A 25,719-nucleotide genomic window follows, 5' to 3' on the forward strand; every position below is an offset into this window, starting at 1 on the left:
AACAAAAACCCCGTAGTCGTTTGTAAGAATACCAAGAAAATCATTGACATTTCCGCCATTTTCATCTCCAAATTAATGGTGTTCACAATATAACGATAATATATAGCAATCCATATTTTAAAATATTATATCGAAAATATCTAATGTTGGGAACATCGATGGTTTGCCAGCTCTAGTAAACGGCATTGAATATTTCGAAGTGAATTCCAAGTCTTCCTAATTTTATCTATAGAAAGGAGCTAGTCATAATGTTATCACTTCCCATATTCAAAAAATTAGACAAAATTACTAACTTTTGTGGCAGAGGAAATTGTTACACACTATACAAAATATATTTTGTTCCGGTAATTTCTAATAATTATTTTAATAATTTTATGTACGAAAACAATTTACTTTCATTATTTAATTATTTATGTATATTCCCGTGATGAAGACATCAGCTAAGTTGTGTAACAAACAAAATTAACCTGGCCACAAACCAGTAGGTGTCAGAGTTTTTTTATCTTTAAAAAATATGTTGCTTCCAACAGTTAACTCCTGTGAAAGCATCATCACTTTCAATTCCGAAGAGAGTATTTCTAACTGATTACCATAACATGGCTTTGGAAACAAATTTATAATTAACCGAGAAAAAATGTTGACTTCACCAAATGGTATGCCGCAAATATGTACGATGTAGAGCCTAAACCAATCACCTGCCAGGTTGGCTTAGGCATTTTGGATAGGTGCATGATATATCATAATGGACCACATCATAATTTCACAACAATATCCATAGCCAAGCCATTGCACACATACTGCATAGATATGCAAAAGATTATGCAAAACTCATCATGAAAATACCAAAAAATGCAACAGCAGCAATGGTTGGAGTGCAAGCAACAAAAAACATTGCATGATTTGAAAACATTGAAATATTTTGAAAAATATATTTGTTTTTGTACGCCAACAATATCTCATGGTTTTTAGAGATGCATCTAAAAACATCATTTTATGGCTAAACGAAAAGGCCTTTAACCTGTTTGGCCAAAAAAAAGAAACACAGCGGAGCAGATGCATTGAAGCTCAATCATTATTTTTTCTTTGGTATGAGACTGCCACAGATGATACTCTTCAGTGAAGGATGTCCAAAATATGTACGTGGCGCCCAATGACATCTGGTATGAAGCAGTTTACAATCGCGCTAAGGTACGAACTAATTCTAATGTAGTTCCGATATTTCTTTACCTGACATGACATAATCGAGAATGTCATAAAGCATATGCGCCTTAAAGGTGAGAACACACTGAAAAATTCAGGAAATCAAAGATCGCATTTATTTTAGGTAGTACCTGGCCTTTGATCATTTACATGAAATTGAGCGTAAAACAAACAAGTTTCTACTTTAAGGTCTCGGTACATAAGCAGATTTGCCCTTTAACTTTTAGTCTTTTAACCAGAAATAACATAAGCAATGCAGATTATGTTTTGGCCTTAAGACTTGGCGATCTTATAAGCGTTCTTAACATTTTTCAATCATAATTTTGCGATTTATTTTCGTCAATCCAACGCCATCTCTGGTGGTAGTAGTCGAAATCAGCAAGGGTATTACCTTAAGGCACGTCCTTGTCTTCAAATCTATTTGGCTTTCGCAAATACCGATACCATAAAAATTGACAACTTATGGCTGGTAGACAACTTCATTGTAGTGAAGAAAATGGCGCCCAAATTGTCTACCCCAATTAAGTATTCCCTGGCATTAAACTAATTACAATGCCGTTTCATTCCTCAATTACTTCAACCTGCCACACATCATGACCATCGATAATCTCTGTGGATTATCTCCACGAATTTCCCCAATGTAATACAAAGCGATATCTGCTAAAACATTTGTCTTCAAAACTTTTTATGGTCAACAAACGCCCGTCAATTAATTTCCAATTTAAAATCCTTTCCAAAGGAATCATTCGCACACTATGCTTTCAATCATAAATCATTCAATTAATGTTCCCAAACGTCAATCAAAGTCAAATTGCGCTCACATAAAATGAAACATGATTTGAAATGGCTGCCTGCTTACGGTAAAATTGTAACATAATTCAAACAAATACTTTGAATGAAATAAAGAAACAAACAATTCTCTGGCGATTTTAAAGTGATCGTATTTAGGAAAAAAACTGAAAAATTACGTGGAAAAACGTGATCAACAAGTGGAAGGTTTTTTCATAGTTTTTTTTTTCGTTGTCTTTGTTTGGAGTTTAATTACAACACCGTTTCATCTTCAATAACTTTGGAACAAAAGCCATGACTGATCGTAATGGTAACGTCAATATTACTTACTGGGGCAAACAGCTAAGCAAGTCACAAGTTGCATCAATCATGGCAAGAAATTACAGTGGCAGATTTTTGTGGCTCGTTGATTTTTTAGAATATTTTGGAGGCTTGTGCATTGTTTAAGAATATTTTTGAGGCACGTGGATTTTTTAACAATATTTTTGAGGCTCGTGTTTTTTAACAATATTTTTGAGGCTCGTGGATCCTTTAAAAATATTTTTGAGGCTCGTGGATTTTTCTAAGAATATTTTTTAGGCTCGTGGATTTTTTAAGAATATTTTTGAGGCTCGTCGATTTTTTTAAGAATATTTTTGAGGCTCGTCGATTTTTTAAAGTATATTTTTGAGGCTCGTGGATTTTTTAAAAATATTTTAGAGGCTCGTGGATTTTTTAAAAATATTTTAGAGGCTCGTGGATTTTTTTTTAAATATTTCAGAGGCTCGTGGATTTTTTTAAAAATATTTCAGAGGCTCGTAGATTTTTTTAAAAATATTTCAGAGGCTCGTGGATTTTTTTAAAAATATTTCAGAGGCTCGTGGAATTTTTAAAAATATTTCAGAGGCTCGTGGATTTTTTTAAAAATATTTCAGAGGCTCATGGATTTTTTAAAAATATTTCAGTGGCTCGTGGCTTTTTTTAAAAATATTTCAGAAGCTCGTTGATTTTTTTAAAAATATTCAGAGGCTCGTGGATTTTTTTAAAAATATTTCAGAGGCTCGTGGTTTTTGGTGAGAATATTTTGGAGGCTCGTGGATTTTTTAATAATATTTCAGAAGCTCGTTGATTTTTTTAAAAATATTCAGAGGCTCGTGGATTTTGGTGAGAATATTTTGGAGGCTCGTGGATTTTTTAATAATATTTCTGAGGCTCGTAATTTTTTTTTAAAATATATCAGAGACTCGTGGATTTTTTAAAAATATTTCAGAGGCTCGTGGATTTTTTAAAAATATTTCTGAGGCTCGTGGATTTTTTCAAAAATATTTTAGAGGCTCGTGGATTTTTTTAAAATTATTTCAGAGGCTCGTGGATTTTTTTAAAATTATTTCAGAGGCTCGTGGATTTTTTTAAAATTATTTCAGAGGCTCGTGGATTTTTTTAAAACATTTCAGAGGCTCGTGGATTTTCTTAAAATTATTTCAGAGGCTCGTGGATTTTTTTAAAAATATTTCAGAGGCTCGTGTATTTTTTTTTAATATTTCAGAGGCTCGTGGATTTTTTTAAAAATATTTCAGAGGCTCGTGGATTTTTTTAAAAATATTTTAGATGCTCGTGGATTTTTTTAAAAATATTTTAGAGGCTCGTGGATTTTTTTAAAAATATTTCAGAGGCTCGTGGAGTTTTTAAAAATATTTCAGAGGCTCGTGGATTTCTTTAAAAATATTTTAGATGCTCGTGGATTTTTTTAAAAATATTTCAGAGGCTCGTGTATTTTTTTTTAATATTTCAGAGGCTCGTGGATTTTTTTAAAAATATTTCAGAGGCTCGTGGATTTCTTTAAAAATATTTTAGATGCTCGTGGATTTTTTTAAAAATATTTTAGAGGCTCGTGGATTTTTTTAAAAATATTTCAGAGGCTCGTGGATTTTTTTAAAAATATTTCAGAGGCTCGTGGATTTTTTTAAAATTATTTCAGAGGCTCGTGGATTTTTTTAAAAATAATTCGGAGGCTCGTGGATTTTTTTAAAAATATTTCAGAGGCTCGTGGATTTTTTTAAAACATTTCAGAGGCTCGTGGATTTTTTTAAAATTATTTCAGAGGCTCGTGGATTTTTTAAAATTATTTCAGAGGCTCGTGGATTTTTTAAAATTATTTCAGAGGCTCGTGGATTTTTTTAAAATTATTTCAGAGGCTCGTGGATTTTTTTAAAAATATTTCAGAGTCTCGTAGATTTTTTTAAAAATATTTCTGAGGCTCGCGGATTTTTTTAAAAATATTTCTGAGTCTCGTGGATTTTTTTAAAATTATTTATTTTTTAAAATTATTTCAGACACTCGTGGATTTTTTTAAAAATATTTCAGAGGCTCGTGGATTTTTTTAAAAATGTTTCAGGGGCTCGTGGATTCTTTTAAAAATATTTCAGAGGCTCGTGGATTTTTTTAAAAATATTTCAGAGGCTCGTTGATTTTTGTAAAAATATTTCAGAGGCTCGTGGATTTTTTTAAGAATATTTCAGAGGCTCGTGGATTATTTTAAAAATATTTCAGAGGCTCGTGGATTTTTTTAAAAATATTTCAGAGGCTCGTGGATTTTTTTAAAAATATTTCAGAGGCTCGTGGATTTTTTTAAAAATATTTCAGAGGCTCTTTTTTAAAAATATTTCAGAGGCTCGTGGATTTTTTTAAAAATATTTCAGAGGCTCTTTTTTAAAAATATTTCAGAAGCTCGTGGATTTTTTTTAAAAATAATTCAGAGGCTCGTGGATTTTTTTAAAAATATTTCAGAGGCTCCTGAATTGTTTTAAAAATATTTCAGAGGCTCGTGGATTTTTTTAAAAATATTTCAGAGGCTCGTGGATTTTTTTAAAAATATTTCAGAGGCTTGTGGATTTTTTTAAAAATATTTCAGAGGCTCGTGAATTTTTTTAAAAATATTTCGGAGGCTCGTGGATTTTTTTAAAAATATTTCAGAGGCTCGTGGATTTTTTTAAAAATATTTCAAAGGCCCGTGGATTTTTTTAAAAATATTTCAGAGGCTCGTTGATTTTTTACAAATATTTCAGAGGCTTGTGGATTTTTTTAAAAATATTTCAGAGGCTCGTGAATTTTTTTAAAAATATTTCGGAGGCTCGTGGATTTTTTTAAAAATATTTCAGAGGCTCGCGGATTTTTTTAAAAATATTTCAAAGGCCCGTGGATTTTTTTAAAAATATTTCAGAGGCTCGTGGATTTTTTTAAAAATACTTCAGATGCTCGTGGATTTTTTTAAAAATATTTCAGATGCTCGTGCATTTTTTTAAAAATATTTCAGAGGCTCGTGGATTTTTTTAAAAATATTTCAGAGGCTGGTGGATTTTTATAAAAATATTTCAGAGGCTCGTGGATTTTTTTAAAAATATTTCAGAGGCTCTTGGATTTTTTTTAAATATTTCAGGAGCTCGTGGATTTTTTAAAAATATTTCAGAGGCTCGTGGATTTTGTTAAAAATATATCAGAGGCTCGTGGATTTTGTTAAAAATATTTCAGAGGCACGTGGATTTTTTTAAAAATATATCAGAGTCTCGTGGATTCTTTTAAAAATATTTCAGAGGCACGTGGATTTTTTTAAAAATATTTCAGAGGCTCGTGTATTTTTTAAAAATATTTCAGAGGCTGGTGGATTTTTTTAAAAATATATCAGAGGCTCGTGGATTTTGTTAAAAATATTTCAGAGGCACGTGGATTTTTTTAAAAATATATCAGAGTCTCGTGGATTCTTTTAAAAATATTTCAGAGGCACGTGGATTTTTTTAAAAATATTTCAGAGGCTCGTGTATTTTTTAAAAATATTTCAGAGGCTGGTGGATTTTTTTAAAATTATTTATTTTTTAAAATTATTTCAGACACTCGTGGATTTTTTTAAAAATATTTCAGAGGCTCGTGGATTTTTTTACAAATATTTCAGAGGCTCGTGGATTTTTTTAAAAATATTTCAGAGGCTTGTGGATTTTTTTAAAAATATTTCAGAGGCTCGTGGATTTTGTTAAAAATATTTCAGAGGCACGTGGATTTTTTTAAAAATATATCAGAGTCTCGTGGATTCTTTTAAAAATATTTCAGAGGCACGTGGATTTTTTTTAATAATGTTTCAGGGGCTCGTGGATTCTTTTAAAAATATTTCAGAGGCTCGTGGATTTTTTTAAAAATATTTCAGAGGCTCGTTGATTTTTTTAAAAATATTTCAGAGGCTCGTGGATTTTTTTAAGAATATTTCAGAGGCTCGTGGATTATTTTAAAAATATTTCAGAGGCTCGTGGATTTTTTTAAAAATATTTCAGAGGCTCGTGGATTTTTTTAAAAATATTTCAGAGGCTCGTGGATTTTTTTAAAAATATTTCAGAGGCTCGTGGATTTTTTTAAAAATATTTCAGAGGCTCTTTTTTAAAAATATTTCAGAAGCTCGTGGATTTTTTTTAAAAATAATTCAGAGGCTCGTGGATTTTTTTAAAAATATTTCAGAGGCTCCTGAATTGTTTTAAAAATATTTCAGAGGCTCGTGGATTTTTTTAAAAATATTTCAGAGGCTCGTGGATTTTTTTACAAATATTTCAGAGGCTCGTGGATTTTTTTAAAAATATTTCAGAGGCTTGTGGATTTTTTTAAAAATATTTCAGAGGCTCGTGAATTTTTTTAAAAATATTTCGGAGGCTCGTGGATTTTTTTAAAAATATTTCAGAGGCTCGTGGATTTTTTTAAAAATATTTCAAAGGCCCGTGGATTTTTTTAAAAATATTTCAGAGGCTCGTGGATTTTTTTAAAAATATTTCAGAGGCTCGTTGATTTTTTACAAATATTTCAGAGGCTTGTGGATTTTTTTAAAAATATTTCAGAGGCTCGTGAATTTTTTTAAAAATATTTCGGAGGCTCGTGGATTTTTTTAAAAATATTTCAGAGGCTCGCGGATTTTTTTAAAAATATTTCAAAGGCCCGTGGATTTTTTTAAAAATATTTCAGAGGCTCGTGGATTTTTTTAAAAATACTTCAGATGCTCGTGGATTTTTTTAAAAATATTTCAGATGCTCGTGCATTTTTTTAAAAATATTTCAGAGGCTCGTGGATTTTTTTAAAAATATTTCAGAGGCTGGTGGATTTTTATAAAAATATTTCAGAGGCTCGTGGATTTTTTTAAAAATATTTCAGAGGCTCTTGGATTTTTTTAAAAATATTTCAGAGGCTCGTGGATTTTTTCAAAAATATTTCAGAGGCTCGTGGATTTTTTTAAAAATATTTCAGAGGCTCGTGTATTTTTTTCAAAATATTTCAGAGGCTCGTGGATTTCTTTAAAAATATTTCAGAGGCTCGTGGATTTTTTTTAAAAATATTTCAGAGGCTCGTGGATTTTTTTAAAAATATTTCAAAGGCTCGTGGATTTTTTAAAAATATTTCAGAGGCTCGTGGATTTTGTTAAAAATATATCAGAGGCTCGTGGATTTTGTTAAAAATATTTCAGAGGCACGTGGATTTTTTTAAAAATATATCAGAGTCTCGTGGATTCTTTTAAAAATATTTCAGAGGCACGTGGATTTTTTTAAAAATATTTCAGAGGCTCGTGTATTTTTTAAAAATATTTCAGAGGCTGGTGGATTTTTATAAAAATATTTCAGAGGCTCGTGGATTTTTTTAAAAATATTTCAGAGGCTCTTGGATTTTTTTAAAAATATTTCAGAGGCTCGTGGATTTTTTTAAAAATATTTCAGAGGCTCGTGGATTTTTAAGAATATTTTTGAGGCTCGTATATTTTTTAAGAATATTTCAGAGGCTCGAGGATTTTTTTTTTAAAATATTTCAGAGGCTTGTGGATTTTTTAAAAATATTTCAGAAGCTCGTGGATTCTTCTAAGAATATTTTTGAGGCTTGTGGATTTTTTTAAGAATATTTTTAAGGCTAGTGGATTTCTTTAAGAAAATGTTTCAGGCTCGTGGATTTTTTAAAGAATATTTTTCAGGCTCGTAAATTTTTTTAAAAATATTTTTCAGGCTCGTAAATTTTTTTAAGAATATTTTTCAGGCTCGTGGATTTTTTTAAGAAAATGTTTCGGGCTATACATAATTATTGGGAAAAAGAATTTCGGTTGAGTAGCCGGTATTCAATTCGATATTGTCAATAGATGAAAGCTTCAATTCACTGGCTGAGGGATTATCTTTGCGGCAAAAACCGACTGATACTTATTTACTTGTTTTGGCTCAATTACGCTCGAGATGGGGATCCGTCTAAATTCCTATAGGGCAAGGATCGATGACACCGTGCAAAACATCTACCCAACATGCGGCACAGGCTTTCAATTGGCTTAGATACACAGGACATGTATCTAAGCCACTGACGGCTTGTTGGTAGATGGAGTATATTGGCGATTGGTGAGCTATGGGATCTAAGTGCCTACGAAACTAAAACACAAAAATTTTATGTCGTGAGAACAGATGAGGGTGTTGTTGCAGCTTAGTCAGAGTTGGTTTAACCCATAGCGTCATGTTGGCTTACATTTCCTGGTAATTCAGACCATAATGCATCCGCCTGCTTAAATTCTTCTAATTACTGAGATGCACGAAGTTAATCCAATGAATCACTATCAGAAAATTTCCTAAAATATTCTTTACAAAAAACACAATTTCTTACCTACAAATCGCAATAGAAATTTCATGTTTGCCATCTTCCAGACTCTAATACAACACTCGTTTTTACAACTTTAAAGGCGTTTTCTAATATTACTTTAAAACATTGCATGTAAATCATAAAGTTGGCCAACTAAAAAGGTTTGAGTTAATTGCGCGACTTACTTTCATTAATAGCGATGAACATCATCGCCCAACATGAGACAAGAGAAAGAAACTCCAACAAAAAATAAAAACAACAGTTAATTGCGTTACTTACATTATGGAACAAATAAAATTCGTCTCCCACTGTTCGTTCACATTAAACAAATAAGCATTTGATAAATTCACCGCTTTTGCTTTTCAAATTCATGTTGCAACCATGAAGAAGGAGAAAAAAACGCAACAATAAAAAACGACAAAGGTAAAGTTGTCGTGTTGCAGAGAGTTGGTAAAATGTTTGTTGTTTTGAGTGGTGTTAATATTTTAAAAACGCTAAAATCTACAAACTAAGGGTTTAAAACTTATATGAATGTAATGAAAACTAATAATCTTTAGGTCAGAAAATAATAAGGCGCTTACGTATAACCGCATTTATATTCAAATGTCAAATACATTACGTATACGTCAAAATAAATCCTCATTATGAAGGTTTAATGTAAACGGCGTTTAACGATCAATAGAAGTCATTGGTGTTGCCTATTTTCATGACCATTTTTTATAATTGAAGACTATAGTACGTTTATATATAACCGGATTTAAAAAACCCACTGGGATTCAAATGTCAATTCCTTAACCTATACGTCAAACAAATCCTCATTAAGAAGGTTAACCCTGCAAAAGGCTATAATATAAACATGGCCCTAGACCAGTGTCGACCACAATATTTCCATCAATACTAAAGCATATGCCTATGCATGGGTGAAAAAAACAACAACCACATGATATTCATCGTTTGTTTACGTACACTTACACTGTACGTGAGGGAGAGAAGCAAATGCAAAAACAACTCAGTGGGCGCCCTCACTATACAAAAAAGCAAAGAAGCTCGCCCCTGCCCTAGACTCATTGGATTAGCTAAATTTATTTACATGTAAACGTACTCTTACTTCATATTGACAAAATACGCTAAAGTGACAACACTGTTGCTACCGCTATAAACAATAGCTTGCAACAACAATAGGTCGATTAAAACTGATAAAAAATTTCATTCAAATTTCCATGCCACAGCTGCTAGTTGGGGGAAGAAGCTATTTTAAATGTGAAAGAGACAACCAGCAACAACAACAACGCCATGTTGCAGATGATAATACCAAAACTTACAACAACATCACAACTAAACTTTATTCATACCATCCATCAGTGGGGTAAACAGTAACATCAGTTGGTAGTTGGCTGTTAACTTGGCTGGTTGTATTATTTAGTCAATTGTTGTTGTTGGTTCCTGTATTGTTGGTGCTGGTGGTAACAATAATAAAACGCGTTTTAATCAAAAACAAACAAAACAAAGTTAATTTTTAGATTTTTCATACGAACGGCAGTTGAAGTTTAGTGCTCAACCATGAATGATGTTCAACTCCGGGAAACTTAAATGAAAAACGCAAAAAACGTAAAATAACGTGTCCGTAGTGAGTGAAAAGCCAAGAGAAAAACAAGAATAAGAAAAGCGAAAAAAGGCGTTTGTGGAAAGTCGTCAGTGTTTGAACATACAAAGTTGTTTGTTGTTAGTTAATTAAGTGGGAAATTCGTGAAAATATATGTCACAGTAATTTGTTAAAAATTAAAAAAAAGAAATTAAGATCAAGTGAAATTTTGACAAAAGAAAAAAAGCAAATTTAAATTCGAATTGCAATTTCCTGATTTTAAGGATAATGGCTACTTACATTGAAAATATTTATATTTGCGAAGAGATTCAATTAAAATAAAACTAAAAACTACAGGGTGTCCCAGAATGATGTTTACAAATTAAATTAAAATTAAATTGAATTCGAATTGAAATGTTATGATTTTAAGAATAATCAACTTCTTATATTGAAAATATTTGCAATTGCAGAGAGATTCAATTGAATATACAAAGAATCCGACCTTATTATAAGAAGTTTTCTTAGTCCATATTTACATTAGGCTATTTTCCTTGAGGCAATTGTCAGTTTGTCGGTGAGAGAGGGTGTTGAGAGGCAAAGGGTTACCATATACCTCACCTCTCTCTCCATCAAACTGACAATTGCCGTGAGGAAAATTGCCTAGTATAAATATGGACCATGGTACAATAATACAGGTAGCATTATCAAGCCAGCTGATGGTAACATAATGTGTCAATTGCATTGAATTGATGTAAAATTTTGACATCTTATGTTACCAACAATTGCCGATGCGGCTACCTGTGTATTTGTACCATGATATGGACTTAATAAATATTCTTCAGAAATTACATTCATATGCATGTATGTATATAAGGGCGACCAAAAAATTTTTTTAAGTTTTAGAACTCCTACTCCCTAAATTTTTCCAATTGTTCCGGTCCACACTGGAGCGATTTCAATGAAACAATTTCATGAAATTATGCTTTCTTAGATCGAGTCCCCACTACAGCAATTTCATAAAATTACTTTAGTATGGAACTCGATCTAAAGCGGTCCAACACTATCAAATTGGCTTGTCCAGCCGATGAATTCCTTCTTTACGTGTGTGCTTGATAAGTATGTAGCAAAGCACTCAATCAGCCTTCAATCTGCAACCGAAATCATTAAATTTTCCTCTAAAAAAGAATTAACTTATTTTTTTTTTCTTCACAAACACAATGTTCTTTTTTTCAAAATTCCTTTTTAACAATTTTGAAAATAAACCATATTCATCGGATTGACTGAGTTTCAATTTAAAAATCAAAACTGTTTTGAAATTATCTCATTGAAATCGCTTTAGTGTGGACCGGGACTTTCATCCAAAAACCTTATATATGGCATTGGTTAACTTTAACCCGTGCCTCCCGAGCAATCTTTCTTTTCTATAGTAATTTGTATTGGACCTATGGTGAAACATTTGTTAAAATCGGATCGGATATTGATATACATAGCGCCAATATGCATACTTACATAGCTGGCCCATTACAGAACATTTGTTCCATAGACCGAACTACGAAAAGATCTCCAATTCCCTCTGTTTAGTGCTTCGCTTTCTGGAATACCGCGCCTTGTCATCTCTTCATCCACTTGTTTGCGCCATCTATTCATTGGCCTGCCAATTCTGCGTGCACCGCCTTGTGGCTGGAATTTATACGCCTTTTTAGCTGGTTCATCATCGCTCATTCTTATTATATGGCCTAGCCAACGCAATCGCTGCATCTCGATACGTTTAACAATATTGATGTCGTGTTGTATAGCAGATACAGCTCGTGGTTCATACGACGTCGATATTCACCGTCAACGCAGATCGGTCCGTAGATCTTTCGAAGAATTTTTCTCTCAAACACGCCAAGCACTGCCTTATCTGCTTGCGCAAATACCCAGGCTTCGAAACCATACATCAGCACGGGTAGTATCAGTGTTTTGTAAAGCGTTATTTTTGTTTGACGAGTTGTGGCTTTGTTTTTAAAGTGCTTACTTAAGCCAAAGTAGCATCTGTTGGCCAATACAATTCTTCTTTTTATTTCACAACTGATTTCGTTTGTTGTGTTTACGGCGGTGTCGAGGTATACGAAGTCTTTTGCTGCCTCAAAATTATAGGAACTAACTTCAACAGTTGGTCCGATCTCAATGGACGCATTGCGCGTCGACACCATCAACTTGGTCTTCTCACCGTTTACCGCCAGACCCACTTTAGCAGATTCTTCTTCGACCTTAATAAAGGTATCGGTTACTTCTTTTGCTGATCGTCCCATGATGTCCATATCATCAGCATAAGCAAGTAACATGTGGCCATTGGTGTAGATTGTGCCGCATCTTTTGCCTCTCGTATAACCTTTTCTAGCAGGATGTTGAAAAGATCACACGAAAGGCTGTCTCCTTGCCTGAAACCTCTTTTGGAACAAAACTCTTCGGAGAGGTTCTTTCCTATTTTAACTGAAGATCTTGTGTCAGTTAGAGCTTTGCGGGGATATCTTTGAATGTAGCGGGCTGTCGAGGCTGCTTTATAATCGACAAAAAAGTGGTGGGTGTCGATCTGCATCTCTTGGGTCTTCTCCAGGATTTGCCGCACGGTAAATATTTGGTCAATGGTGGACTTGCCAGGTCTAAAGCCACATTGGTATGGTCCAATTATTTCGTTGACCATGGGCTTTAGTCGTTCGCACAATATCCCTGACACTATCTTGTAGGCGATAGGGAGAAGACTTATGCCCCTATAGTTGGAGCATATAGTCTTATCTCCTTTCTTATGGACGGGACACAGGATGCTCAGGTTCCAATCGTCGGGTACGCGTTCTTTCTGCCAGATGGAGCTAACTAGCTGATGCATACACCTTATCAGCGTGTCGACTCCAATATGCATATTTGGTCGATTTTGGGTATTTTGGGCCCTATTTAGCTATACTAAAATCCGAACCGATTTTCAAAAATTTTTGTAGGATTTAATTTTCAGCCACAATAATGAACTGGTAAAGTTTTTTCGTCAATTACAATACAATAGAAACAACTATCGCTTGGGAGGCACTGATTAACGTTATCCGATCGTCATAAAATGTCATATGTAAAGTTTTTCGATCAAATGGAAAAAATCATGGTATAAGTAAAGAGGTAGATTTAAATGAAAAAAATCTATAGAACACTTGTTTTTCTTGAATTCCTAAAACTTCAAAATAAAAGCAACAAGTGGGTTTGTTTACAATGAACTTTTTTGAGCATTTTATAAAAAACGCGAAAAATGAATGAAGAGTTATGTTTTCTTCACATAATCGATTTATGAATATGATAAACTGATTGTTTCAATGCAAATCTCACCAATTTCTTCCATACAAATGGTCTAAAAACAATTTTAAAAATCATTGAATTCGATTGTTTTTAAAATTGTTTGGCATATTATTCAAACACCACACACACATACACAGTTTGTTTATATTGTTTTGAAGTTTTAGGCATACTCGAATGAAAAAAATTAAATTGACATAAAGCTTTGGCTAACCTTTCTTATTAAACCATGGAAAAAATTTAGGAATTCCAAAAACAAACAAAAAATTATTTTTTTGGTTCGCCCTAATGTGTATATTCAAGAGCATTTAATGATCGCCATGCCTTTGAGGCAGTCACGGTGTCAATACCGTTTAATGTTTCATTTACTTAATTAAAAAATATGAAAACACATTCGAAGAAGTTTTCCACATGAAGTCTTATTAAGATTTGTAGTGCGATTCTCTAAAGCCCTAAAAACATCCAACGTTTGAGTAAAGTTTTGTGTCATTTCTGGAAAACTTGGCAACACATTGTCTTTTATTCATCTACCAGAAATGACACATAACTAATTTTTTTGTAGTTAGCGACAAAAATCGGTAAAATTAAAATGTTTTTTATTACAGTAATTAACGATTTTTCGCTAAGTTATCGACCGATAGCAAGAGTGCTGTCAACTTTTAAGCTGGGTACACATTGTCAGTTTTGAATGACAGCTTTGTTGTTGCTTGCTGGTGTGGCCGTTCATTTTTGTCATCCATCATTCAACCACAAAATATTTTGTGGCTGCTGGACGGTTGGACAGCTATCGATAATTGCAAAAAATCGTCATTCAAAACTAACAATGTGTACTGTACTTTATTTGAACTTTTCAATCATAATTATGCTTTTTAATTTTAGGGTTAGGTCACATTAGGCAAATATTTGCTCCAGCGACCAACAGTGTGCGATTACTGAGAGCAAGTGAGTATAAATTTCAATGCATTTTTTAAGGTCTGGGTACATAAGCTGGCTTGCCTGATTGCCTTGCTTTCCTGCTTCATTTCTGACATAATAAAAATAAAAGAATAAAAAAGGCCGAGGAAATTTCGAACTGGATCGCCCTTTTCTTTTTTATTCATTTATCAGAAGCAAGCAAGGTAAGCAGGCAAGGCAGCTTATGTACTCAGCCCTTAACGCTCTCTAGTTCTCAGTAAGCGCACACTGCCAGTCGTCGATGGAACAAATATTTGCCTAATGTGACCTCACTGCTGGGATTCAATTCTTGTTTTATGAAAAGTTTGAATGAAAATAAATAAAACTTTTATAAAGGAAATAAATGTCAAATGAAACTTTTTATAAAGAAAATATTTATAATTTCAAATTTTCATAGAACATAATCCAGTCCCTGTTTGATGTGAGGGCAAAACCTATAACTTAGCGTGTTGCGTGTGCGTTTAAAAAAAAAAAACAAAAACAAAATACATGTAGTTCCATTAATTTTCATTTAATCCGACATTTTGGGTCATCCTGTTATATAAAATTAACCCAAACCCTGACGTATATTTTTCCCACCCCTGCTTCAATTATTCTTATTACTTTTTTAAATGACATTCCTTGAGTTATAAATAAATTGTTTTTGAAAAATTAAAATTAAATTTGTAGTGATATTCTGTGACTTAAGAAAGAACATAAAAGCTAAAAAATAAATAATTGCATAAATAAACCAATACCACAGATCTATTAGTGACACAACGAGTTTTCGCGGGTGTGACATTACACTCTCCACTAATTCAATCTGCTAAAAATTCTATCACTACCATTGGAGAAAGGAAACAAGACAGCATGGAAATCTCATCAAAAGAAATGGTAATTATTACAAACACCTAACGCGGGATATTAGATTAAATTGACATAATGTTATATTTAATGTTATATTTTGAAATGAAGTTCTTAGGATTAATATAAAAACTCAGGGATAAGGAATAATGTGGATTTTTCTTTTTGTCTCTTGAACTACATATGATCGTGAAAAGGTCTAAACATGATTACTGCTGCATAAAGTATCAGAAGATTCGAATTTAGTTTAATCACATTCATCCTTACCCTACAAATGTGGTTACTACAAAAGTTCTTGAAGCCGGACTTTGAAAAGGCTTTAGGGGGCTGCTAATAATATACATACATATCTGAATAAATTTTCGTATGAGCCTTGAGACTTATTCCGAACTAGCAAGCGATGATAAAATAAGATGCTATTAGTTTCCAAACCACCACCCTTCTTCGACCATAGACACCAACAACGACTCTAGGAAAGCTCTATCAGTGCACATAATGAAACATTTAACCAAATTTAGTACTATTTGGTACTATCCATAGCGTATTTATTGCTATGGATTTCCAAAAGTACCTTGTAACAACTTTAGTACAATATAACAACTTTCCTACAACCTAACACCAGAATTCTGACCCCAGCACCTAATTTTAGAATTTCTGCTCTACTGAATTTCTGCCGATACAGAAATTAGTACTTTTTGTACATACACTCCACTTCAGTAGAATAGAACACCTACATTTTTATTAATGTTAGCTTATTTATCCCAAAACGTATAAATCTGCGTTTTTAATCTTGTGGGGATTTAAAGTCTATGATGTTCCGTATCAAACACAGATAAAATTATGTTTCTAGCTCTTCGCGAAATGATTTTCTGATCATTTTTCCGATAGTACTATGAAAAATAGGCATTTATTTTTGGTCATCAGGATAGAACAGTCACTATATTTTCCCGAATTTTTGAGATATTAACGCCGAATTTTCTTTCAGTCGATAAAGCAAGGCTTTCTAATCATTTTTACCAAAGAAAACCTTTAAATTATTCCGCGGGCACCGAAATAACAGGGTTAAAGGGTTTAAATTGACAGATATTTTAAACATATCGGAATATCAATAGGAGTCGCGCAGTTATGTCATATTTCTTCACAATAATATAGAATATGACACAAGCAACCTCGACGGATACAATCGAGTACTTCGGATGCTGATAGGATGGAACATTTTCAAAATAATTATGAAAAACGTCAAAATTTCTTATAAAAACCATGATGTTTTGTTCGATAAAATGGGTTTTCCGCGAAGAAGTCTGCCGTTTAAAGGTTTGGAAATATGCTCCAGATTTAGAGGAAAATAATCAGATATGAAAACAACCGCTATTTTAATACACTGAGGAAATTTTAGCACATTTTTCAAATTGAACACACCCTTTTGACTTCGAGTTTTATATGTGTTCTTTTTTCGGTGTCCGCGACTGTTATCAACAGTGTTATGCTCCAATATAAATGGACCAGGTTATGCTATCTATACCGGATTTTACGAATTAGTTGTTTTTTTAACTGAGCTCGCAAATGTAAAAGCCCCGTTTTCGCGGGAAAACACAGTCATGGAAATTGAGGTTTTAGGTTTCGCATGTTGTTTTAAAAAGTACTAAAATTTTCCTCAGTGTATTAAAATAACGGTTGTTTTTGTATCAGACTATCTTCCTCCAAATCTGGAGCATATTTTCAAACCTTTAAACGGCAGACTTGTTCGCAGAAAAACCATTTTATTGAAGAAAACATGAAGGTTTTTATAAGAAATTTTGACGTTTTTCATAATTATTTTGATAATGTTCCATCCTATCAGCATCCGAAGCACTCGATTGTATCCGTCGAGGTTGCCTGTGTCATATTCTATATTATTGTGAAGAAATATGACATAACTGCGCGACCACTATTGATATTACTAGATGTTTCAAATATCTGTCAATTTAAACCCTTTTACGCTGTTATTTCGGTGTCCGCGGAATAATTTATAGGTTTTCTTTGGTAAAAATGATTAGAAAGCCTTGCTTTATCGACTGAAAGAAAATTCGGCGTTAATATCTCAAAAATTCGCGAAAATAATGTAACTGTTCTATCCTGATGACCAAAAATAAATGCCTATTTTTCGTAGTACTATCGGAAAATTGATCAGAAAATCATTTCGCGAAGAGCTAGAAAGACATTTTTTTCTGTGTTTGATCCGGAACATCATAGGCTTTAAATCCCCACAAGATTAAAAACGCAGATTCATTCGTTTTGGGATAAATAAGCTAACATTAACAAAAACTTAGGTGTTCTATTCTACTGACGTGGAGTGTATATACGTATGAATTTTCAAAAGCTTCACCTTATCTCCACTTTACACTTCAACAATGAGTCTGCTACTCAAGTACAGTATTCCACTATATCAAATGAAACCAAATTTAAAACATTTCAATACTTTCGTGTGATTTCGTACATGTATGCAAAATGCAAGTCTATCCGTTCACCCAACACACAAATTTTAGTGCATTTTAGTATTTTCGTACCCATCTAGTACGAATTTCCAAAATCCTTGTCTTATCTTACACCTTCTCCCCAAGAGTCACCAACACCCAGAATTGAGTGCATAACGATTGTTTTCAATACCCTCGCCAAAATCACGAATGTTACGTCTCATTTTTTTATTTTCACTACAAGCAGAAAAATATGTATTAGAAATATGTTTGGATCCAAACAAATTTATGTTTGGGACTGGTTGCAAACATATATACAATATAAACATAATATGTTTGGGTCCAAACAAATATATGTTTGCAACATTAGTAACATATCTCAATTTTATTTGATTGGGTGCCAACATATTTTTTATGGTTGGAGAGAAGATTTTTGTCAAAGAGAGTAACAAGAGGGCTCTCACGGCTGCGTGAGAAGATATGTCATATCGGTTCACTCCTTCGGGTACCTCCCCCATAATTCCTGAGTCCAAACTTTACACATGATATTATTTCAGCTAGTCATGTATCAGCTTGGAATTTTGACTATATCGGTCCCGTCCTTCCTATACCTACCACACAAATAGTTCTTCTTGCGGGCCCAGTTACAACGGTGCAATTTTTTCCTGAGATAATGGACCAAAATCTCCAAAAAAGCCTGCCGGTATCAACTAAATTGGGTAATACGTAAGATAACACTCAAAGGCAGAAACCGATTTGGTCCCAACGTTGTGCATCGTATTATTTATTACAACCTCCAATTATATCCGAATATTGATTTGGAAAGAGAGCAGATTAAGGTCTCGTATGGGATCGTTTTTAAATATAGACGTCGGAAATATTGTGTTTGCTTATTTTCTTTAGATCCGAGGCTAAGTGCATATTTCACTCGGCACAGCTGATTGATGCTTTCTTACTTGTCTTTATACCCTCAGCCTTTAGGTATGAGTCTTTTGAGGGGCAAGTCCATACTTCTTGAGCAAATGTGTCGAAATCTGTAAAAAGCCATGTGACACCATGTGTAGTGGCTGGAGAGCTCGTTAACACTCGACCGGATCGGCCGATTCGGTTAAAAATTTGGCCTTCGTAATATTCTGTCCAAACATAATTTAAGGTCTGTTCAAGATCCTTTGGATATTTTTAACGAATGTACTCCTGTTTACAGCAATATCATTTTCTTGGTTTTCTTCCTGATATAATGGTCCAAAAGCTCTAAATTATACGGTGAACAACTAACAGGACTGGAGGGCGAGATATCTATCGGAAATAATGTCTCCCAAAATAAGACGCACCTTTCTTCAGGTACCTCCTCCGGAACACTTGGGATCTGGGATCGTTTTTAAATATAGACGTCAGAAGTATTGTGTTTGCTTTCTTTTCTCTCGGCACAGCTGACTGATACTTTCTTACTTGTTTTTATACTCTTAGCCTTTAGGTATTAAGGTACAAGTCTTTTGAGGGGCAAGTCCACACTTCTTGAGCCGAAAGCTTTAAAAAGCCATACGGCACCATGTGTAGTGGCTGGAGAGTTCGATAAGTCTCGAACGGATCAGCTGATTCGGTTAAAAATTTGGCCTTCGTAATATTTTGATGTGTAGTTTAAGGTCTTTTCGAGGATCCTTTGGATATTTTACCGAAGGTACTCCTGTTTACAGCAATATCATGTCTTTCTTGGGCAAGTCCATGCTTCCTGATATAATGGTCCAAAAGCTCTAAATTATACGGTGAACAACTGAAATGACTGGAGGGCGAAATATCTGTCGGAAGGAATGTCTCCCAAAAATAAGACGCACCTTTCTTCAGGTACCTCCTCCGGAAAACTTGGGATCTGGGATAGCTTTTAAATGTACTATTTAAATATACTTTGACTGATACTTTCTTACTTGTTTTTATACTCTCAGCATATAGGTATTAAGGTACAAGTCTTTTGAGGGGCAAGTCCATACTTCTTGAGCAAATGTGCCGAAATCTGTAATCGGATCAGCCGATTCGGTTAAAAATTTGGCCTTCGTAATATTTTGTCCAAACTTAGTTGAAGTGAGGTTTAAGGTCTGTTCGAGGATCAATTTTCAATTTTTGTTTGTGTGAAAACTATTTTTGTTGTGTATGAGGGTCACTCGAAAACCTTCTGGCCTAGGCAGCTCACAGTGTCGCCAGGTGTAATTTAACATTTTTTGGAAAGTTTGACAGTTTTTAGCCTAAGCGTACTCAGGTCAGTTTGACATATGAACACGTGTTGGGTTGTTTACAGTGACTTGAAAAATTAGGAGGTGTAAGATACTACGATCAAACTAAATCTTTGTATGTCGATAAAGGACCATCCTATAGGACTATGCAAAACTGGTTAAATGAATTCAATCGTAGCCAACACTCGCAATGAAACGAAGGTAGTCCAAAGTCGACCGTTGTGCCAGAAAAAAATTAAGCCGTGCGTGAACGGATATGCAAGATCGCCATGATACAGCAAAATTCGCTAGATCCACCAAAATTGGTCAATCGCTCAAAAAAAGGCCTTTGTGGATTAGTGCAAAGAAATTGTTAATAAAAACAATCGCGGTGCTTCAAACGGCATTTATAAGATCGTCACAGATGACGAATCTTGGATCTATGCTTAGAACCCCGAAACAAAAGAGCAATCGACCGTTTGGGTCTTCGGAGGCGAGCCAAATTCAACGAAAGCTCTTCATGGAAGAAGACCTTCGAAGCAAATGGTCGTCTGTTTCTTCGATAAAACTGGCCGTGTGGCAACTATACGGCTTGTAAGACGGTTAATTCTGAGCATTACACTGCAATTTGTTTGCCTAAAGTCTCCTGAGAAATTCGAAAAACGAACAAGAGAAGACGAATCATTGTGCACTAAGACAATGTGAGATAGCACACGTCCATTCAAACCAGAGCCTTTTTGACCGGACGAAACGTGGAATAGATGGGTCATACGCCGTGCAGCCCTGACTGGGGATTCAATGACTTCATTTGATTCCAGCACATCAAGAAAAAAGGCGTGGTCACCGAAAAGAAAAAAACAAGAAAAAAATCGCCGGAGCGCTTATTAAATAAATTGCGGTTAAAGTTCACATTTTTAAAGTTATTTTTAGGTGTTCACGTTTTTGCTGGGAAACCACAAGCTCTATCAAAATGGAACTAAAAAAAATTCTCTACAAGATTGTCCTTTATGATATTTGCATAGCTTTTACCATTTTAGAGATATAGAAGTTCAAATTGGGACAATTCAATTTGCCAATTTGTCGGTAACTCAAAAAATGAGTTAGAGAATCGCTCTACTGAACTTCTATATCTCAAAAATGGTAAAACAAACAAATTGTTCAGCATTTTAGCTGCTTTTTTGACCTAACTCCTTATAATTTGGCATTTGAGATTCACTGTGGTCAAAAAACATTTTCAACATTTTTTGACAGAATTCCCTATAATTTATTATTTGAGATTCCCAACGGTCCACACTTTGATATAGGCCGCATATAAAGTGACGTTTGTGTCATTATCAAAATCTTATTATTTCTCGAATACATATACAAAAATTTAACCCCACTCCATGATGAACTTAATTATTCTACAACATGATATTGGTATTTGTACGAGTGGAATGCACTTTTCTCTCTCTTAAAAAATCTATTTAATTTATGTTACGTTCAAACAATTCATGCTAAATGGACAAATCCAATTAAAAAAAATTAATAAATTTAATCTCCTCAAATTAAATAATTCAAGTTTTTTTTGTTTGTCTGGATTTTTGCTTTATCATAAATGAAAGGCATTAAAAGAAGCTATGCAGTGATTTGTGTACACTGCATTCATGAGATGTGCAACAGATGTGATGTGAATGCAAGTGTGAAATATTTTTACTTTAAATCGTGCAACATGTATTACGAACAGCAACAACAACAACATCGATAGGCAACAAAATAAATAGCAACAACATGCCACACCACTTTCTAGAAGAAGGTTAATATCAGCCGAGTAGCAGCAGGCATAGTCATCATTCAGCAGCAGCAACAGAAAAAAAGTGAAGTGAATCTATAATGCATCAGTAAACACGAAAAATTTGCAATAGGCGTCATTTGGTGAGTGGGTCCATTGGTTTCACTATCGTTTGTGTTTCCAAAAGCCTGTTGGCGGTTTAAGCGATGCTGCTGCAGTGTTGACGATTTGAATGTGTAATATTCAAACGATTTGAAGAGAAACATCACTAATAGACATGTAAATCTGGGAGGCAAATCCTTCTCTCGCCAAGAAAACAACATTGTCTGAATGACAGCATTAATGGAATTGCCCGTTGCAATGGACCATCATAATTGCTGGCCTTGCTTAGGTGGAAAAAACGGAACAGACTGTTGTCGTTAATGTCGTCGTGTGGTGACATTCAATCTGTCTGTACTGCACACTATGCAGTTGAAGGAAAAAAATGAAAAAGAAACCAGTCGGCCAATTGGAAGACATTATGGGAACCGGTGCTACTGCACTTGCAATCGCTCTCAATGCGGTATGTGGATCAGAAACACATTGTTGCCGTTAATGACCGATCAAAAGAATCATTGTTGGCCCACAGTGGTGACAAACATATTGAACCATATTAAGAAGAACAAAATATGTGTACATCATCATTTATTGAACGGTATCAGCAGAATAATTGGTTGTGATTTTGAAACGATGCTTCTTTTACTTGCCAGACAACAAACCAACCAACTGTTGATAGAGAGAAAAATGTCACCATTAGAAAGAAAAATAGAAACTGAAATTGGTTGTTGTATCCTTTATTATCTATATCGATATCCCTATCTGTTATACTTGTATTTACTGTCATCAATGTTTGTCATTATACACTCATTTATCAATGCCTTTTTTATTGTATACCGTATTCTTAGGCTTTACATAAATGCCGTTGTTCTATATTAACTTCCTTCTTGTTTCAACTGTCTTTCGAGTTACACGTATTTAATCCCTTTGTTAATTTGTAATGTTTTAGTAATAAAGTTTTTATGTTAGTAATTATCCAGTTCGCGTTTTATTAATTATTGACATGGGCAGACACAACAATTGGCGACGAGGATAAACAGTGCATCATAAATCAATTCAATTTACAAAAAGAAAAAAAAAATGGAGAACGATCAATTGCAAAAATTGCTGGAGGCCATAACCTCTATGACGGCCGCATTAGCACAACAGCAACCTACAACAAGTACAAGCGTCAATATAATTTCAAATTTTGAGCCATTCAATCCTAAAGTGGAAACGTTCCAGACATATAAAGAAAGACTGGAAATACATCTTCAGTTAAAAAACGTTTTTGGCGATAAAGAGCTATGTGCCAAGCTACTCTTACAATATATTGGCACGGAAAATTACTCTATAATTTCAACATTGGCCGCGCCAAAAACTGTATCTGAGCTTAAATACGAAGATATCATCGATCTGCTTGATCAACATTTTAGTCAAAAAAAGAATATTCTTGTAGAGCAACACAGGTTTTTATCTGAAGTGCAAAATGAAAACCAATCGATTGCCGAATTTGTGACAACATTACAAAAAAGAGCCGCTACGTGCGAGTTTGTGTGTGTGTGTAAGAAGTCAGTGTCTGATCTGTTTTCCAGAGCACAGTTCATTAGAGGTCTACGTGACAACAACATTCGTGAACAATTATTACAAAAGCCAGACGAATCATTTGGACAAATTGTGGAAAAGGCGAAAGTGCTTGAAGCGGCAAAAATAAACAACGATGAAATTGCAAATACTTCAACAGGTGATGTACATCATATTCGCCAAACGTCAACTGGTTATCAAAGGAATGGTAACCGATATCAAAATAATCGATTATCGATATCAAATAATTCTAAAGTCAATTATCGTGATCTGGGTATTGAAGGATTGTGTTTACGTTGTGGTAAGAGTAACCACATGTCAAAAGAATGCAACATAAACAAAAACAAATTGCGCTGTGTCATATGCAAAAAGGTAGGACATGTTAAAGATGTGTGTATAACGTCAAGAATAAAACAAAAACAACAAACATACCAAACATCTTACATAGAATCTTGCTCATCCGACGAAGAAGATGTAAACAAAATTATTGACATATACAGCAAAACAGTGGTAGCGTCTCCAGAAATTAAAAAATTTTATACAGTAGTGCAGATAAATGGACGCAAGCAATCCTTCGAGGTCGATTCTGGTGCCGGGTATACTCTAATTCCAGTCAACGAGTTTGAAAAATTACAATTAAAAACACCAATAGAAAAATCAACAATTGCTTTCCGTTCATATACTGGTGATATTTTTGTGCCAATTGGTGTGGTAAAAGTGCAAGTGTCATACAAAGGTAAACAATCAAATGAGGAAATGTATGTAGTACCAGAAAAGCACACACCATTATTGGGCAGAGTGTGGATAAGGCACTTAAAAATCGATTTAAACGAATTGGACCGAAATGGATGTGAGGTAAACAATTGCAGATCTATAAATACAAACCATTCTGTTTCGGAATTAATAAAAAAGTATGCAGACATATTCGAACAGAAAGTGGGGTGCATACCAAATCTGATTTGTTCTCTTAAATTACAGGAAGGTGCAAAACCAATTTTCATAAGGGAAAGACAAGTTCCTTTTGCTCTACGGGAGAAAGTTGAAAAAGAACTCGATTCTATGGAACGTGACGGTATAATTACAAAAGTTAATACAAGTAACTGGGGCTCCCCTCTCGTGGTAATTCCAAAGCCTGATGGTAATGTACGATTGTGTGTGGACTACAAGATCGCTGTTAACCCACAACTTGAACCGGCGCATTACCCTATCAAAAGGATTGATGAAATTTTTAATTCTTTAAAACATTCGAAATATTTTTGTAAACTGGATCTTTATAAAGCTTATCTTCATGTTGCAGTTGATGAAGAGAGCAAGGAGGTGCAAACCATATCAACCCACCGAGGTACATACAAAATGAATAGACTGTCGTTTGGCATCAAAACCGCCCCGAGCGAATTTAATCGAATTTTGGATCAACTATTACAAGGTCTTGAAGGTACAATTTCATATTTCGATGACATTATTGTGCATGCCTCAACTATAAGCGAATGTCAACAACGTCTTAACAAGTGCTTTGATAGACTTCAAAAATATCAACTTCACCTCAACAAATCAAAATGTGAGTACTTCAAAGAGCATATTCATTATTTGGGCTACAACATAAGCCACAATTCAATTTCAAAATGTCCAACAAAAACAGAAGCCGTTGTTAAACTTGAACGTCCCAAGAACGCGGACGATGTAAGAAGATTTCTTGGGATGATAACATATTATTCGCGATTTATACCAGACATGGCTACAAAAACGCATCCGCTGCGAAAATTGTTGCAAAAAGGAGAAACATTTAAATGGGATAAAAAGTGTGAAAAATCCTTTAAATTACTAAAAGATGAGATTGTAGCCGATCGTGTTTTAATACCATACGATGAAACAAAACCAGTTACATTAATATGTGATGCTAGTCCCACAGGGATAGCTGCAGTACTATCGCATACTATTGGCACTGAAGATCGACCGATTGCTTTTATTTCAAGAGCATTAACTGTTGCTGAGCAGAATTACAGCCAACTTGATAGAGAAGCACTTGCTATTGTTTTTGCGGTGGATAAATTTTTCATGTATTTACACGGTCGAGAATTCACTCTTATAACTGATAACAGACCAATTTCAAGAATTTTTCATCCGAAGTCGAAAACACCAGCTATGACTTCGGCACGTCTACTACGATATGCTTCATTCCTCCAAGGATTCAACTATAAAATAGAGCATAAAAAGGCTGATCAAATAGAGCATGTCGACTGCTTATCTAGAGCCCCCATTCAATACCCAATCGTCAAGAAGCACTACCTGGACAAAGAAACTGAATCAATTCAAAATCAAAAAATTAATGAAATTTCA

At 34.0% G+C, this 25,719-nt stretch overlaps 1 protein-coding gene across 4 annotated transcripts in view; it reads left to right on the top strand.

Annotated features, from left to right (window-relative positions):
• Nucleotides 1–25,719, top strand: part of qua (villin like protein quail) — an 81,220-nt gene that overhangs the window by 34,095 nt on the left and 21,406 nt on the right. The window contains exons 1-2 of one of the 4 annotated variants that reach the window (XM_073971041.1): nucleotides 10,020–10,320; nucleotides 15,122–15,325. The exons of 1 other annotated variant lie outside the window; for it this stretch is intronic. In XM_073971041.1, the coding sequence (XP_073827142.1) occupies nucleotides 15,302–15,325 (24 nt within the window). In that variant the 5' untranslated portion in view covers nucleotides 10,020–10,320; nucleotides 15,122–15,301. Of the gene's footprint in view, nucleotides 1–10,019; nucleotides 10,321–15,121; nucleotides 15,326–25,719 lie in introns of those variants that run through there. 2 more of the 4 variants (XM_073971042.1, XM_073971043.1) reach the window with 2 other exon arrangements.

Source organism: Musca autumnalis, unplaced genomic scaffold (assembly GCF_047663935.1).
Source record: "Musca autumnalis isolate F117 unplaced genomic scaffold, ASM4766393v1 scaffold_2, whole genome shotgun sequence".
NCBI lineage: Eukaryota > Metazoa > Arthropoda > Insecta > Diptera > Muscidae > Musca > Musca autumnalis.